The sequence below is a fragment of the Papaver somniferum genome, chromosome 5 (genome assembly GCF_003573695.1).
Source record: "Papaver somniferum cultivar HN1 chromosome 5, ASM357369v1, whole genome shotgun sequence".
NCBI classification, from domain to species: Eukaryota; Viridiplantae; Streptophyta; class Magnoliopsida; order Ranunculales; family Papaveraceae; genus Papaver; species Papaver somniferum.
In genome coordinates this window covers 215,995,766-216,014,692 of record NC_039362.1, presented here as the reverse complement: position 1 = coordinate 216,014,692, position 18,927 = coordinate 215,995,766, and the positions used below count along the sequence as shown (strand labels likewise).

Sequence of the window (18,927 nt, the reverse complement as noted above, 5' to 3'; positions counted from 1 at the left end):
TCTATCCCATCTCATACCAACCCAACATTAGTTGAAATATAACCTCAGGCAGTTCGAAGCTGACATGTGCCAGTTCCTGTAGTGCGGAGATAATAGCCTCACATTGCTAATATCCCCTTAATAAATAAGGCTGTCAATATCAGTACGATATTCGAAATCTGTTTCCAATCATTCGTGATCTTAAATATTTTATCTGTTTTAAAACAAGGACTTAAGCGTTACGATGAGATATAACAAGAGAAATTGATATTGATTTTAAAGTTCTGGTTCGATTGAGAGATAATTGGAAGAAGATGATGGTAGAATTGATAAGGGTTGGGATGGAATTTTGATACTGATTGATATCAGAATTGAACTGTAGAAGATGTTGATGCTGCCATCCGTTGTTAGAGTTTCTGAAATTGAGTTAGGGTTTTGAAATTGGATGGTGATTAAATGGATTGAGTCTGATGTAAAGAAGAACACAACAAAGAAACAAGGATGAGATCGAATAGCAGGTGAAGAACACAAAATAAGAGAGATGGGTTTATGAGAAATATAGGGATTCAACGAGTTCTTGAGCTGAGACAGAGAAATTAGGTTTTGAATCTGGTCACTTTGTCTTTTAATAAATCCTCTCAAGTGCCTGCGTATCTGGTGTATACATCCGGTTCGATGTGGCTGACCCACCGCTTGACCTGGTCAAGATTGAGATAAACATCCGTGGAGATAATTTCGTTTACGGATATAGCTCAAGTCCCTCTATTCTCGTATCCTGCCACATGTACAGTATCTTTGAAAGTTCTTGTACCGACTTATCATTAATCGAGTACTATAAAAGGACATAGCCAGTCTCCTTTGTAATGAGTAGAAATGGCTAAGAGAAAGTAATAAAAATGCTTCTCCCATTTCCTTCTTATACACGTATATACTCACTGTGCATATACTCACCATATTAAGTTGGTTTTTCCAAACTATATATAATAGCAGTAGCTATACACCTTACTGCTCAGTTGATTGCTTAGTTAATTAAGTAATTGATTGCTTAGTTGATTAAGCAAGGCTGCAAGAGTATCCATTTTACAATAGCACAAATTGCTCTACGGCAACAGGAAAGGATGACGATATGGAAAAGAATAATTCTCTTTGATCTTTGTATATTTAATTAATTGTTGTTAAGTAGTTATGTATATGCAATTTTAATTATCTATAACTCGTTTTCAGTTTTAATTAAGACTTGTTAAAGGAGAAGTTAGACATCTTATCATATCTTGTTTGTGCTATTGATAGCATAAATAATTATTGTGGAAAAAGAAGAGGTATCCAATATAGGTGCGTATTAGAACCGACTCATATTTGATGTAATTCGTTTTTCCGAATTTAGCCAAATATTTGAGTTCTGTAACATTTTACTATTTTCCTCTTTATCCAACCAACATAAGGTTTTTCTGCATCCTTTTGGATAGCATAGAGAGTAAAATTACCTTTGTTGGTACACCAATGATTTTGTGTTGTTAACGGTTTTAATATCGGCGGAGCGAGAAATTGTTGTATCTTGCGGGATAGCAAAATTTTAATATTGCTTTGCTATAATAATCTCCAGAATTCAAATTCGTTCCACCAAAGGTCGGAATGCGATGAAAAATGGACACCGAATTTACATGGTTAGCCAGTCTCTACCTATGGTATGTGAAATGACCACAATTGATATCGAGACAATTTCTTTTAATGAAAAGAATGTGTTCATATTTCAACTTTGATAAATTAATATTTCGTCGACTCTAATAGACGAAACTGGAGATTTGACGGTATTATGTCAGAACCGTATATATTACATTTTGAATGTTTTCTTCCTTGTTTGACTATTGATTTCTATGGTAAATAGTTCGGCTTAATTTTCTGGAGAAGATATATGCACCGTATACAATATTGCGGAGCAATAAGGAGAGTCGCATATTTTGCTCCCTTATATGTTCCCGCTTGCTTTACGGCGGGCATTATATGCGCCAATTATATGCATCGACGAGCTTTAAGGAGCTAGTGCTTAATTTTCACTTTGTATATGTTGTGTCAACAACACTGAGTGCTGCAAATGTTAATTGCGCCTCGTAGATATACAAACGTCGAGCGATAATGAGTGTTGCATTTTTGTAAATGATATTTAGAGTTAATATCATGTCTTCTCGTCGCCCGAACTATTACCTAAAATCTTGAATTTGGTGAATTAAATTTGCACTAGTACCTATGCAAATAACTTTATCTTTGGCGAAGAAGGAAAATACACTTTTGGTAGGCATCTTTGAATATGAGAACCACAATAGTTATCAGGTTTGAGAATCTGGTAAAAACCCTGACCACCAGAAGTGGAAATATACGGGACGGTAGCATAATGAATGGTTTGAATAAGCAATCTTTGAGCCTGGAAGAGCTCTTCTATAGTTGTGACATAAAAGACACGATACGCGCATTTGAAATGTCGTTCATTGTTGTTGATCTCTATCGGTCGTCTTGGCAGGACTGGTACTGATATTGAGATAATGCCTATGATCACAGAATTCGTTTACAGTTTACTGTTAATTTTACATGGAAATGTAAATTCTTTAATTTATTCTAGCTGGACAGTAAACGAGAGAGGAAACTTGATCAGTTATCTCTCATTGGTTGCGTATTATTATCGCTTTCTACACCCAGTTGCTCCCTTGATAGGTAGAGTAATGCGGAACTGGATGTTCCGTTGATGAGACATCCCTCCTAAGGATCAGGGGGAGAATCGTCGACGATATTGGTTAACTCCAATTATGTCTTATCTAAATTCTCACACCGAGAAATGCCTGAGGTGTTGGAGATTACTCTGTTGCTAGATTTAGCAAGATGACGCTTGCTTGATGCGGTATAAATTAAAGTCCCTACAAGGCATGCCATAGAATCGAACGATTATTTCGTTCAAATGTTTAGAAGCATAGACGAAAAATCTCTTGTACGAGGTATGCCAATCTAATCAGATAACGCCCATATTTTCTTTGAGTTGTGAGTTGATATCTCTCCTGACGAGGAGCACATCCATGAAAGTCTGCGTCGATATCTCAAGGAGAAGGATATCTGCATGTTCAGATTTGGTACCAATGGATTGGAGTATCCTCATACTCGAAAGAATGATGTGAGATCATTATTAACTGATTGTTAACTGGTTGTCGATAATATTCAGAGTAGCTACTGAAGGATAGATATCCCCTTTGCAAAAGAATTATCGAAAAAGTTTATATGATTGGAAGATATGGACCTTAGTTCATATTGAAGTGTTTTCTCCCTTGTGTACGCTCTTGAAACTTAGTCTTAGCATCAGTCACAAATTTGATGCTTATGTGAAAGAGTAGTGAGAACACTAATTGAGGTCGCTTGTTATGCAGCGCCACCCCTTGAAAGTGAGTTTCCGCAGACACTAACCAGGTTGATGGAAGTACGGTATGGTAGTCATAAATGACTCGACATCTCACCTGGTGGTTGTGTATCTATACTCATATAGATTTTAAATGAAACTCTTGTTTGTCATCCGTTGATGTTGTATCATCCTAGTAATGCTTTGGGCATTCATGGTGAGCACATTTGATGTTCTTGTGCATTCATTGAATGGTCTAGTTACTTCACTCATAAAGAATTTTGAACTTATGAAACCATTGTCATGTTTTCTGTTTAAGACGTGCCACATTCCAATATTGCTACGACTCTACTACAAGATTTGCAAATTTGATGAGAAAGTCTTCCCACCGTTTGGGGGAGGAAAGGATGTCGCCTGAAAAACGGCGTGAAGCATTCTGGTTTGCACAAGATAAACCAGGATGTATCTCATCTTGATGTTTTCATCAATGAAAGACATGCAGAAGGTTTGATATATTCTGAAATTGCAAATCAAGTTTCTCCATGAGAAGCTGTGTATGTAGTATTAAGTGTGTCATTTAAAACACACTTTCAGCGTGGATGACTAGTTAACTTGAAATATTTTGCACCTCTTAAAGGGAAGAGCCAGTCACAATCATTGAAAGATAGTGCTCTCAAAGAGACTATCAGTGGAAGATCTAATTTCTATGAGTATAGTTCTCCTAATAAGAGAATGTCTCTGCAAAGGCTGTGAAACCTCAAAATGAGAGGATTTCCATAAGGCATGCATGCAATAGAGAAATTTGCGGTCATAATCCACTAATTGTTGATGACATAGTCAAAGTATCCACTGATACTACCTTAGGTTTGGTTGGTTTGAACCACTCTCTATGGGAATGTCATCAAAGGTATGATTGGTTAAACCAGAAGAGATCAAAGCAGAAGAACAGTTTTTCGCAAAAAAAATGCATAAATTTGGTATTGTAGCCCGAACTCTCGATAATGTGAGCTACTCTTGGCCACAAACGGGTGTTTGCAGTTCCGACATCCGATAATGTAACCCCTAATGGCTACAGGTGGGTGCATGTGTATAGTGAGAAAAGTAAAGTCAACTAATGGCACAAAGTCTTTTACAGGAACTTGAGATGGATTTCTTTGTAACATATTCCATATTGTGGATGCATATACCTTTATGGTATTTCTCTGGCAGTCTTTAAGGAATCGATATGCATCTAGTTGATGTGGTTACTGCGGATCTGTATGAAAGACTAGATACAAAAAACTGCATGTAAATTCCTGAAGTTTTTTTCCAGTAGAATTACCATGTCATAGCATTTACTCAATAAGGAAGAAAGTGATCAATCGTCTAAGTGAATGCTTATATTACCCATAGATATGTGAACCATTTTATATGCTCATAAACTGTGCATTTACTAGATTTGATATATAGAACATCTACTTTATTGGAATTCCTGAAGAATTCTCCAAAGCAAAAAAATGCTTAAAGCAGGAGTTCGAGATGGAAAATCTCGGTAAAACAAGGGCTCAATTTGATTGAGCATTGTAGCTAGAAGTCCTTTAATTTCGTCAACCATAAAGGTTTAGACATGTTTAAATGGACAAGCTAACCAGATCTCTTATTTTTAAGATTGATCGACTTACATCTCAACCAAGGAGATGTGTAAACTAATGGTACATTAACTGAGATATGTTATAGGTACCTGATATTGGGTCTGTAGGAAACATGTAAGTCTGGTTCTATCCAACACCAATATCGAGACATTGGTCCGAAGAAAACCCCTTCATCTTCGTGGTACCATTAAGCTTGATCTTTCGCATAAAAGATCGCTAGATGTCTCCCATAGAGAAAATCTAATCATGTTGTTTAAGTTTTGATTTTTGGCAGGTTTGATAAAGAAGCAAAACATTTTCCTAGCTAATAGTCTGGTAGTAGAGGATACTTGTTCAACCTCCGATCAATTATGATTGTTCAGACAAAGCTAGTGGAGAATAAAAAGCTGATACAACCGGATGATCATTAAGAAATTGCAAAGAGTAAAATCAGACCAAGTTTCTCAAGCAAAGGAAGCCGCTGAAGACAATAAAGGATGGTTCGTGATCTCTATGAAGTATTATCAGACACAATGATCAACCAGGTAGGCTACTCATCAGGGGGAGTAAAGCCATGGAAGATTATGGATATAGGCACATTGGACATTACGTCATGTACTCTTTTTCCTTAGTCAAGGTTTTGTCCCGCTGGGTTTTCCTTGTCAAGGTTTTAACGAGGCATGCGAGTCCAATGATATCCGCAGTTCGACATGTTGTACTATTTTTCCTTCGTCTTGGTTTTTGTCCCTCTGGGTTTTTCCAGACAAGGTTTTAACGAGGCAACATCAGCGGGTTTATCATTGTTCTGAGAACTCATGTTTTCCTACGTTCAGGTTTTTTCCCTTTGGGTTTTCCTGACTAGGTTATTAATGGGATAATAATCTTAGAATGGTGATCATCACCTAAAAAGGGTATATATCCATAGATTTTCTTGAAATGCGGTCATCAGGCACTCTGATTTTGTCCAAAGTGGTTTTCAAAGCGCATGGTGTTCAGATTTTTTCCCAAGTGGTTTTCCTGACGCAGTTTTATCAAAGAAAATATTGCGTGACAGCAACCGCCCTCGCTCTAAAATCAAATTTTTCCTCAATGGTTTCTCGGGCACAATTTTATGGAGGGGAAAAGACCATCATCATTATAAAGCTTCAACGAGTACATAATTTTAATCGGTGGTCATCCAAGAGTGAGTGGTGTATACATCCGGTTCGATGTGGCTGACCCACCGCTTGACCTGGTCAAGATTGAGATAAACATCCATGGAGATAATTTCGTTTACGGATATAGCTCAAGTCCCTCTATTCTCATATCCTGCCACATGTACAGTGTCTTGACAGTTCTTGTACCGACTTATCATTAATCGAGTACTATAAAAGGACATAGCCAGTCTCCTTTGTAATGAGTAGAAATGGCTAAGAGAGAGTAATAAAAATGCTTCTCCCATTTCCTTCTTATACACGTATATACTCACTGTGCATCTACTCACCATATTAAGTTGGTTTTCCCAAGCTATATAATAGCAGTAGCTATACACCTTACTGCTCAGTTGATTGCTTAGTTAATTATGTAATTGATTGCTTAGTTGATTAAGCAAGAGTATCCATTTTACAACAGCATCCATTATCACTTTTCTTTTTTTGATTAGGTAGTGGAAGACTTGGAATTATATGCTTTGGTACACTGTTTACCTTAATTGGTTTCTCAATTGTTTTTTTTTTTGATTTTGTAAAATTCGTATCTGTTTATCTTCCCAGGCAATCGAGTATTTATTATTTTTCATATCTTAATTAGCCTATCGGATAAATATTCGATATCCGATATTTGATTTTTGATATCCTATAGGATATTATCGGATATCGAATATCCGATAGCGCTTAACCTATCGGATACGGATTTCTAAATATCCCACAGATAGTCATCCAATGACATCCCTGTTAATAAACATTGAATATAATCTGGAAAGACCACCCCGCATAGCCAGAAATGTATGTGAGTAGGCCCAACGGCCACCCATACAACAATGGTCCATGTGTTAGAGTCCCACAAAGAGTTCCCTACATGTGAGGGGACGTGTGAAGGATAATAGTCTCATATTACTAATATCCCCTTAATAAACATTGAATATAATCTGGAAGGGACACTCCACATATTGCCAATTGGTATTGATCAGTTGGATGCTCGCAAACTTTAACTCGTAGAACTGACTGATTCCGTATGCAGTGGTGGTGGTAGTTGGTGGTCGGTGGTGGCGAGCGACGTTGGTGGTGGGAGGAGGTGGTTATATAAATATACCCAAATTCAGCAAACCCGTCCAAATGGACGGGCAAGTTCATTAAGTGAACCAAAAGAATAAATCCCATATCACTTCTTCTCCAAAACAGATGCGAAGGTTATTGGATGTAAATGGACATAATGCTAATCAACTCTGATCTCTGCCAGGGTTTGACAGAAAGATGGAAAAGTACCAAAACAAAATTGAATGATAGTGCGCATTCCATCAGATAAAAAAAATGCCAAGGTCTGGGTGAATGACAGTATATTACAGGAATATATAGTTACTGGTTTCTGATTGAACAACATTTATTTGAAAGATCACATTAATTTATCTTTTTCTTTGTATCTGGTATCCAAAACATGTAACTCTTCATCCACCCTTCATGCGCCCAAACTTCCATCGCCTTCAAATACAGTGTAAAACCCAAGCAAGAAAAATCCGAACAAATCAGTTCAAGGGCACTTCAACTTAGAAAAAGGTCGGGATACTGGACTGAACACCAGAATTCAAAATATTAAGTAAACATATAAAATGGAAATAAAATGTGAAGGGAGCCCAAGCATGATTATTTAAAAACATTCGAACAGCATCCTTGATAGCTTGATTTAGACAACTCGGAAGAAAACATTTAGAAAAAATTGGAACATAAGTCAGCCATGTAAGAATGAAAAAACGTAAATATGAAATATGAATCAGGACAACACCATTTGGAGAGGATCAAGCAGTACCGCCCCCACTTGGAGTAATGACACTATGACAGCACTGGTAATCTAGAACGCCATTCACCTGTATACTTACATTAGTTACCAAGAAAAGAAAATAAGATAAACGACCCATGAAAACTGCAAGAAGATGACACTGAGGGGCTCACTTCAAAGGGAGTGTTTAAAATGCAGATTTTCCAAGTGGGCGTTCTGAGCTTCTTTTGTGTAACAACACCTTGATAACCATCAAGAAGATATTGCTCTTCAAGCGCATTCTCGCAATTTTCACTGGACAATGATGCAGATGAAGACTTTGTTAATAAGAAACAGAGCCTAACAATCAACCATGTGCATGAAAAGAACTTCAAAGATGACACGTTGAATTTGCGTTCTTGTAATAATAAAGAGAAACATACTGTAAGTTTTGCAGCCTCCACGATTTTTGGATGGACGCACGCTCGGATGTGCTCCCACCAGAGGTATTTTCCCTTGCCTAATCTCTTTTACCATATAACCGAGTTTGTACCCTCGTCCAAGATCAAACGTTGAGTTATCTTACCACATTTATCTTCTTGGTGATTTTTTCGCAAACACCTTAACAACTTATCTGATATCGAGAAGTAATCCTAAACCTTCTTATCACATCCCCATTTGTAAAATTTAATGACCAAAGTATAAAAAACATATGGAACGAATTAGATCTTTAACAAAATCAGACTCCTAAATCAAATCAAAGATAAATAGAAAGATGAATTCTACTTAATAGATTTTCATGAATTTGTTTAACCTAAATTTTTACAATCCTTGTACTCAATTGTTATATATAAGCAAAATAGTACAGTCAACCATTGGAAATTTTGTTAACAATATAAACATAAATCCTCAAGTGTGATTTTTTTTTTCTTTCTTTTCGATAAAGATTGAAGGTAAGATGCAAACGGGGAGAAGAGTTTGAACAAAGATATTATAACAATGTGATCTAAACGTTCAGGTTCATATATAGGAAAAAGAAAATTGGGAAAGGTTCTTACTTGCAACATGAACGGATTGCAGAAGTGCACATGTATCTCAGAACTTGATCACGAAGTTGCAACAAATTTTGTTGTTGACTGGCCAACTCTGTTGTCATCAAATATCAAACTTCTTTTTGATGATATCGAGAGATCTATGGTGACTATACATGGTTTTCAAAGCGAAGAATCGTGACACTTAAACTGAAAAGCATTGTGCGAAAAGTTTCCTTCTCAAGGGACTCCAAGCTAAGAGTCGTATCTTTTCACGTATTGTTCCTGCCACATGGCACTCTTAACTTTCTTGGAGCCGTGAAAGTAAATCTGGTTTCCATATGTCAGCATAAACATTCTCCTTTATACAGAGAAGTATTGATAAGTGGTTATTGAGTTGGTTTTAAATTAAATTAAGTTAAGAATAGGTTAATCATTTCCACACTTTAGGACACCCTTTATAATTATAAGGTAGATATTTTTATCATATAATGACCCCACCAAAAAAGGATGTGCCCAAAAAACGGTTCCTGATTTAAACCTATCTAATACTGTTCCTATTTCATGGAAGCATTTCTGGAAAACTAATCTTCCTAACAATATACTTCATTTTTTGTGTAAATGCCTCCAGAATTGTTTGGCTGTAGGTGATAAGTTAGCTAGATTTTGTCAAAAGATTGATCTTATATGCCCTTAACGTAGTATGTATAATAAAAGAATGCAACATATCTTCATAGACTGTAGTTTCACTAAGGCTATTTGGAATGCTATTCATCTTAGTTTAGCGCAAGTTTGGCTAATGTTGATTTTATTGATTGGCTTTGTGGTTTGTTTCAGGTGAACAATCAGAGTGGAGTAAAAGATAATCTGCTCAAATGGTTTTGTTTGGTTTTGTTATGTGGAGTGTCTGGAAATATAGATTTCGGAATGTTTTTGATAATTTACAACCTAACATAAACCAAGTAGTCCATCATATACAGTTAAACTATTCAGATTGGATTAGAATGAATACTAGAAATTCCATACCTAGTGCTCAAACTAGAAACCAGAATAATAGAGATTGGGAAAGGCTTGAAAATCCTTACATTAAACTGAATTTTGATGCAGCATATAAAGATGAAACAGATGATGTTGGCGTAGGTCTAATTTCAAGAAATTTTGCAGGTAATACAGATGGAGTTAGATATTATAGGACCAAAGCAATAGATCCTGAACAGGCTAAAGCTAAAGCATTATTGGAAGCGGCACTTTGGGCAAGAAATAAAGGAGTACAAGCATTGCATTTGGAGGGTGTGTTAAAATATTATCACTTCTTTGAATGGTGGATTAGATGCGATCAAGTGGAAAACAAGAAATCTAATTATTGATTGTAGTACTATTTTGAATTCCTTTAAAACTTGGAAATGCACACATGTGCATAGAGATGCAAATAATGTTGCTCACTCGCTGGCTAAACATGATATAAATAGTGTTTCAGCTGAAGAATGGTCAAACAATATTCCGTTTTGGACACAATGTATCCATAAGGGTAACGACGTGTAATTTTTTCAATTCAATATATTTGTTTTCGTATTAAACAAAGAAAGATTTAAACCTATCTACACGGTTACATATAAGCCCATTGTCCCATAGCTTAGGTCCATCCTATATTAGATTTCTAAACCAACCTGCCCATTTCCTGAACCTAGATTTATAAGCCCATTGTCCCATAGCTTAGGTTCATCCTATATTAGATTTCTTAATGAAACCTGCCCGCTTCCTGAACCTAGATTTCTTCCACAACCTGGTCCCCCTGTCACCTGCAACCACTGCTTTCCTTGGAATTCATCCCCTGGTGACTAGAGCTCAGGATGGGATTCGCGAACTCGTGGCATTGCATTCTCCTGCATATATTTTGATGACTGATTCTCTCGTTGAGCCAACTTGTTATTCACCAGGCTCATACCGAAGATAGCTTTCTTCTTCTGCGGTCCAAGCTAACGGTTCAAGATGACCCATGGTTATGCGGAAGGCTGTCAACCCAACAACATCTTTACTGTGTAGAATGTGCCTTAGTATCCACACACTATAGTGCGGACACTATTTATTTTGTTTATCAGGGATACAGAATTAGTTATTTTTTCTTTTCCGTAAGACTTGTATATAACTGTATTCCACGTTTCCTTCTTATCACGTTTGGTGCACGACTTTCACTTCCGTGACATAAAAATATATATGTTTGTCTTACTCTCAGAGTTGAGAAGCACCCAGGTTTTATCTCATCCTGACTGCTTCAAACATTTTTTTTTATTTTTATCCCTTTAATGAATTTAAGACGTTTTAGTTTGTCGAAATTACAATTTGGGTATAGTAATTGGTAACAATAATTTGGGTATGTCGCCATGAATAGAAACTTTATTAGAAATTTTGAGAAATGAAGGTCTAAAATCTAACTCTGTTTTATCTTTTTACTGAATATTCTTCCTTCATTGATGGGTACCGAATATTATTTCACTGATTCTAAGCTTTTCATAATTTAGTGTTTTTTTTTCTTCGAATAGTACTTGATAAGGTTCTTTATAACTGTCATTTTCTGTTGGTTGAGATGTGAAGGTAGTGAAACTGAACCTCATAAAGGAATCTTAATGCAGCACGGACAAGAGCCATCTCTGAAAATGAAAGATGTAAGGTAGGAGAGGTTTCTCCTATGGCATCATTAGTGTTTCCACAAATTGTTTATCTATCTTGCTTATTAGCCATAATGGTGGACTTCAAAGGTTATATCTTAGATATAGCTTAGGTTGTTTTTAGTTTGGACAAGGTTCCTTTAGTACTTGGTATGTATCTGCAGCATTTGATCTGTGATTAAGATGCAGAAGAGTGTAGCATTTGATCTGTAATTATGATGCAGATGAGTTCTGACCACAAGTCGTAAACAAACTATTATCTTGTGATTTACCAATTAAAGTCCACTTGCGATGCATCAACAAAGATTAAATAAGTTGCATCATTAAACTAAATAAAGGACAACTGAATAGCAATATAATTTCCTATCAGAATCAAGTTGGACACTTCTGATGGTTGTATATCTCATCTCTTTTTAAGTAATACAAATTCAACCTTTTCGTCAAAAATAAAAGGAAAATTAATAAATTAACCAGTTTCAACTCTACCTTCTGCAATTAAATAGTATATGGAATACATTAGGACAAATTTTACCCACTACAATTCAATAGTTTTGACATTATACACTGTTTATAATTTCTAATTTATGTCGGTTTAGTGACAACAGATCTATGACACTTTATTTGTAAACCTCCTTCATAGCCTAATAGAGACAACATTACAAACTAATCCAATTTAATTACATGTGGCCATTGTCCGATTGGAATTTTGTGTTTGTCTCTATGAAATTCTTGGGTTTTACGGTATTGTTTAACAGAAAGATTCCGAGTTGTGTATCAATGGCCATCCCAAAACGAAGAAAAAAAAAGTTAAACGAGTACACTATGGATCTGCAGTGTTCTAAAATCGTCCAGGAAAATGCTGTTTAATGGCCACGGTCATGTGCCTTGACCAGGGAGGACTTTTGCCACGTCTTTGTATTTAGCGCTGTGAACAGCCATTTTGACGTAGTTCGCACCCTTATAACAGTCCAACACGGCCGTGATTACTGTTCTATCAGATTTTTCTTTCTTATAAGACGTATGTATTACAGCTGACCACTGTTTAAATGTGCAAAACCGGCAATTGCCAATAGACCATGCCACCATATCCATTCTCCCTCCCCCATATGTCCACTGTTTTTCAAAATGTAGCTTTGGAATGTGGATTGGGAGACATAATGTCACTAATTTCGACATACCATATATAGAAACAATTTTGATATATAATAATTGGACATATTCTACTTCAATACCAGCCGATCATATATTGTTAAAATATGTATGTGGTTAGGAATTAACCATATATGTAAATATGTGTGCGTGTGTGCTGCGCGACAAGCTAAGTGTTGTCATGTTAAACCTTGGTTAGGTACTATATATATGTAGGGATTTGATACCTTAATATCCAAGTTCAAAGTTGAAGTTGTTACTACAGTACTGCTTTTAAAAGAAAAGAAAAGAAAAATGAAGTCGGTATTGCAGGATTTACCGAAGGCGGGAGAGAATAGTAATACGGAACCACTATTGCCAAAGAGTACGATAGATGTTTTTTATGATAAGGATTGCCCAGGTTGCAGAATGGACCTTCGCAAGGAAACATGTTTAGGAGCACCTTACAAAGAATTACTCTATATTTGGATTATCGCATTATGTGTTGGTAAGTGATCGGGGACCATGTTAATGTCGAGTAAACATTGACATTGGAAAGTAATAACAACCTTGGATGATGTCTTCAAGCCTGCAATAACATTTTCTTTTTGGGTTTTGTTTTTCAGGTCTTCCAATATCATCATTGTATCCATACCTGTATTTTCTGGTAAGCAAGGGTTTCGTTCATATAACTTCCAAAACTTGAAAGTTACGAGTTTTATTCGAATGAGAATGCCGAAATTTATAGCCAATGTTGTCATTGTAGGTAAAAGACTTCAATGTCACGAAAAGGGATGAAGATATTGGGTACTATGCAGGATGTGTAGGTCAGTAGCATTATAGTTGTCATTAATTAAGTATCGAATGCGTTTGCGTCAATATATGAATGCTTATAACCAATTTTACTTGTGGCTTTACTTTTTTTGTTTCTTTTGTTTTAGCATCTGCTTACATGCTTGGAAGAGGTTTAACTTCGGTGCTATGGGGAGCTGTAGCAGACCGATATGGTCGAAAACCAGTTATAATCTTCTGCTGTACAACAATGTTAGTATTGCATTGCAAATTTAGATTTCCGACCATGATATATTTTTCAAGATCAATCATGATAATATATATTGCACGATATTCTGTACCAGGGTTATTTTGACCACATTGTTTGGTCTCAGTACAAACTTTTGGATGGCAGTTTCAATCAGATTGCTTCTAGGGGCATCCAGTGCAATATTTGGTCCAATTCAGGTATGTGTTTCTGTTTCTTCATTTGTTGCACTTGTGTTTTACAATTTACTTATTTGAAGGCATATGATGAATGTTTTGCAGGCTTATGCCACCGAAGTTTGCCGAGAAGAACATCAAACTTTGGCCCTTTCGTTCGTAAGTTTTTCCAAAATTTTCACGTATATCAACATTACCATAATCTCGACCATTGATTACACTGGACATATATATTTATTTTTTTCAGACTAGTTCAGCATGGGCAATAGGGATGATAATTGGTCCTGCTATGGGAGGTTTCCTTGCTGAGGTATCTTAGAAAGAATATTTCCTGGCAATCTCGCATAAATGTTTTTCCTCTTTTGTTGGTACATATTAGCAAAAACCATTGGTTGCCATCGATCTTAATGAATTATTGCTCTTTTAGCCTGCAGTGAAATATCCGAATATATTTTCGAAGGATTCGCTGTTTGCAAGGTACGAATTACCGCATGCATATTATTTATTGAACCAGTTCAGTAATTAATTAATGCTATGATTTTTCGAACATATATATTTTAATGTTCGGGACATAAATCATGCAGACTTCCGTACTTCTTACCATGCCTCTGTATATCTATATGGACAGCAGCTGCGACTATTGCTTGTTTATGGCTTCCGGTATGTTTCTAAGTCCTTGCTTTCATGCTATTACAGTTGACTCACGAAACTCTTCTAAAAGTTCAGGAAAGAAACCTAGTTTGAGTCATGGTAAACCGATCGATAATCTCGGAACCCTTTTAATTCGTGTAATATAATTTCATATTTGACAGGAAACATTGCACAAGCATAAGGAAACCAATGAAGAATCTCACGGGACCGGTGTCACTGAAAAGAGACAAGAAAGCGATGAGATAGGATCAACAAAATCAGAAAACCTTTTCAAGAATTGGCCGTTAATGTCATGTATTATCGTGTATTGTGTTTTCTCACTTCATAATATGGCCTACAGTGAGGTAACTGATCCGTAAGATGAATGTCATGTGTTTTTATGTTTATATTGTGACTTCTTAGTAAAATTTAAGGTTATTTCAATATTTTCGACAGATTTTCTCATTATGGGCTGTGAGTCCTAAAAAGTTTGGTGGATTGAACTATAGCACTGACAATGTCGGCGAAGTTCTTTCAGTCACAGGTATATATATACATATCTCACAATCCTCTTCCACTGGACTTGAATCTCTGAATATCTTAATTATACTCACTTGCGTACTACGTCAACTATATTATTAGGTGCCGGTCTTTTCCTGTTTCAACTTGCAATATTCCCAAAGGTCGAAAGGATCCTAGGACCCCTCAAAGTAGCTCGAGTTTGTGCGGTATGTATGATTTAAGTAGCACCCTCTGTATACGATTTGAAGAAGTTAATGTTTTCTATTCCGATTATTGGTTTCATTTACTTTGAAACTGCATTTTTGTTTGAAGGTTTTATCTATTGTGGTTCTGGCAAGTTACCCTTCCATATCTAAACTCTCCGGGACAAGCCTTTTATTGTGTATAAACATTGCATCACTTCTGAAGAGTATTTTATCGGTAAGTACAAGCTGAAAGTTGAATGTTTAAAATCTTTCCTTAAGACGACGACTAACTTTGGGTTCTTATTCTTTCTTAATGACTAAACAGACATCTATCTTCACTGGGTTTGTCATCCTACAAAACAGCACAATTGTACGTCTTTCGTCCACCCTTTCTATCATGTTTTTTCTTTTTGGCTTTCAAAGTTAACTGTTATATGAGATGGTTTTGTGACTTCAATATTTTGGTAACAGTCTCAGAGCCAAAGAGGAGCTGCAAATGGAATTGCATCAACTGCAATGTCTCTGTTCAAAGTATTCGGTCCAGCTGGCGGTGGTGTCCTGTAAGTATATTAATGTTGTCGTATTCTCAAAGTCGTATAAGGATATTGAACAAGAACTAGTTTACACTTGTTAGCCATTTTCTGATGTCATTTTCCTCTGGTATATAATTTACCTCTTAGAATCATGTTATAAGTAGTTTTCATTCAATTACAAAAGCTATTTGTATTTGCAGCTTTTCATTGGCGGAAAAGCGTATGAATGCTTCCTTTCTACCTGGTATGAAATTATAACTTTTAAAGACCGTGTGTTTGGTTTCTTTCTGCATTGACGACATAGACTGGATATCATGGAATATACTGCACTTTTAATCAGATTTTGAGTAGTGTTCTATTGCTTGTTGAATGCAGGTACCGATCTGATATTCTTCATCCTAAATGTAAATTTGGTGATTGGATTAGTCATGACTTTCAAACCATTTCTCGTACTCCCTCAACGAGTCAGATCAGAGTGATGACTGGTCAGGAACAACAAACAAATGTACGCTGTATATATTTTGCAGTTCAGATTTATATGCTAAGAACTAATCGAAGGTCAAAATAGCAGATCGGAGTTTCATTGTGTTTGTTGTGAGTAACTTAGAAAAGACAGACGTGGTTCTAGTCTTTTGTACTATAATTTTTTGATGGAAAGAAATAAATACATTGATAAGAAGGAAAATTACATCTGCAGAGGGGGGGACTTTTGACCCAATCCGACCGAGTTCAGAGAATACAGATAGGAGTTGGGCATAGATGAAGATTTGCGAGTTCATGTGGATAGTATGTCTACTGCAGTGTTAACTTTGATAGCAGGGGTGCTGCTTGTGGTTCTAGTCAATTTTCCCTTAAGCATTGTGTTGTTTTCACGGGCCATAATGGTAGATGATCATTTGCAAGTGGCGGACTTTGTTGCTTTTCTTATTAATGTAATCAACTTTTGCTTCAAAAATTAATAAAAACAATGTACAGCGTTACAATTTTGTGTATTTGGCGTTGGCAAACAAGGTATGGCACAGGGTCATCTTAAGGGGTAGGCGCCCAAGGCAGCTAATGAATTTTGTGTATGGGGAAAGGAAGAATAAGAATTGCTCTTACGAATGGTTCAAAGGCATACATAATGGATGTATTCTATGTACCTGGTTTACATCAGAATTTTCTGAGCACTGGGCAGTTATCGGAGAGAGGATACTCTATGAACATTTACAATAGTATCTGTTTCATTAGAGATAGAAGAAGAAGACTGATAGCAAAAGTACGGATGACCAAAAACATATTATTTCCTTTGAATATTCAACATCAGAAAGAAAGTTGTTTCAGTACTCATGTGCATAATGATAATTGGTTATGGCACAAGAGAGTGGGTCATGTAAACTTTAATAGTTTACAAGTTTATCTAAGAAGGAGATGGTGTCAGGTCTACCAATTATAGAGCTTCCAGATACAAGATGTGAGATTGTATATTTGGCAAGTAGTACAGAGATCCATTCCCAGTGAACAAAGCTAGAAGAGCTGAACAACATTTGGAGATAATACACAGTGACTTGTGTGGTCCTGTTGAATTTACATCACATGGAGGTAATAACTATTTCATAACTTTCATTGATGATTTTAGTAGAAAGTCTTGGGTGTATATACTTAAAATCATCAATGGTATCTGTTTCAATTACAATGATATCTGTTTCGTTAGAGATAGAAGAAGAAGACTGATAGCAAAAGTACAGATGACACAAGAGAATTGTTTCAGTACTCATGTGCATAATGATAGTTGGTTATGGCACAAGAGAATGGGTCATGTAAACTTTAATAGTTTACAAGTTTTATCTAAGAAGGATATGGTGTCAGGTTTACCAACTATATAGCTTCCAGGGTCAAAATTTGAGAATTGTATATTTGGCAAGCATCACAGGAATCCATTCCCAGTGAACAAGGATAGAAGAGCTGAACAGCATTTGGAGATAATACACAGTGACTTGTGTGGTCCTATTGAAGTTACATCACATTGAGGTAATAACTTTCATTGATGATTTTAGTAGAAAGGCTTGGGTGTATCTACTTAAACAAAAAAGTGATGCTTTTCATGCTTTTAGATGTTTTAAAACATATGCTGAGAAACAAATTGGTAAAAGCATCAAGATATTGAGAATTGATAGAGGAACAAAATATACTGTTATTGATAGTTTCATGGAAGAACATGGTATTCTACATATGTTAACAGCTAGATATACACCTCAACATAATGGTGTTGCTGAGAGAAAAAAAAAAAGAACTATTATGGAGATGGCAAGAACTATAAGAAGAACAAAGAATACCTAAGAACTTTTGGAGTTATGCAGTTGATACAGCGGTGTATTTACTTAACAGATGTCCTGCAAATATCTTGAATAATAAGACACCAGAAGAAGCTTGGATATGAATAAGACCAAGTGTAAGACATTTGAGAATTTTTGGGTGCATTGCATATGCACATGTACCTAAAGAATTGAAGATGAAGTTGGATGATAAGAGTGAGAAGTGTATTCTTGTTAGTTATAGCTCAGTAACCAAAGGATACAAGCTTTATAATCCAGAAACAGGAAAAATAATTATTAACAGAGATGTGATTTTTGATGAAGATTCACAATGGGATTGGAATGTTACAACAACAAAAGAAACTGTCAAAACAGTACCGGTTACAGTTGAAGAAGAAGTAAGAACTCAGAATGATGCTATAGAACGTCAAGAAGAAGTTAGAATTGATGCTACACCACAACAAGAAGAAAATACAAGACCAAGAAGAAATATCGTTACACCAGCACGCATGAATGATTATGTGTTAACAAGAGAAAATGATGATACTGATGAAGAAGTAATTAATTTTGCTTTATTTGGAGATTGTGATCCTGTAGATTATGAAGAAGCTTCTAAATGACAAGGGTGGATACAAGACATGGATGCAGAGTTGAAGTCTATTGAGAAGAGTAATACATGGGATCTTACTGAACTTTCACAAGGAAATAAAGCAATAGGTGTTAAGTGGGTTTACAAAACTAAGTATAAATCAGATGTTGAAATAGATAGATTGAAAGCAAGATTAGTTACTAAGGGATATAGACAAAAA

General features: G+C 35.9%; 1 protein-coding gene across 1 annotated transcript; it reads left to right on the top strand.

The window, feature by feature from the left end:
- Positions 1-13,021: 13,021 nt before the first annotated feature.
- On the top strand, positions 13,022-16,691 carry LOC113280812 (protein ZINC INDUCED FACILITATOR-LIKE 1-like). The gene is made up of 17 exons (XM_026529389.1): positions 13,022-13,247; positions 13,366-13,406; positions 13,506-13,566; positions 13,681-13,783; positions 13,876-13,978; positions 14,060-14,113; positions 14,202-14,264; positions 14,382-14,431; positions 14,539-14,614; positions 14,767-14,949; positions 15,041-15,128; positions 15,227-15,312; positions 15,419-15,526; positions 15,617-15,661; positions 15,763-15,851; positions 16,025-16,068; positions 16,200-16,691. Exons 1-17 carry the CDS (start codon positions 13,055-13,057, stop codon positions 16,301-16,303), a joined length of 1,491 nt encoding a protein of 496 aa, XP_026385174.1. The 5' UTR covers positions 13,022-13,054; the 3' UTR covers positions 16,304-16,691.
- Positions 16,692-18,927: the final 2,236 nt, after the last annotated feature.

What these genes read in the sequence shown, in the direction of transcription:
- LOC113280812 (XM_026529389.1), top strand. Translation starts at nt 13,055, where the DNA reads ATGAAGTCGGTATTGCAGGATTTACCGAAGGCGGGAGAGAATAGTAAT. An exon ending in ATCTTCTGCTGTACAACAAT is followed by an intron (nt 13,784 to 13,875) that starts GTTAGTATTGCA and finishes ATTCTGTACCAG; the next exon opens with GGTTATTTTGACCACATTGT. An exon ending in AAGTAGCTCGAGTTTGTGCG is followed by an intron (nt 15,313 to 15,418) that starts GTATGTATGATT and finishes TTTTGTTTGAAG; the next exon opens with GTTTTATCTATTGTGGTTCT.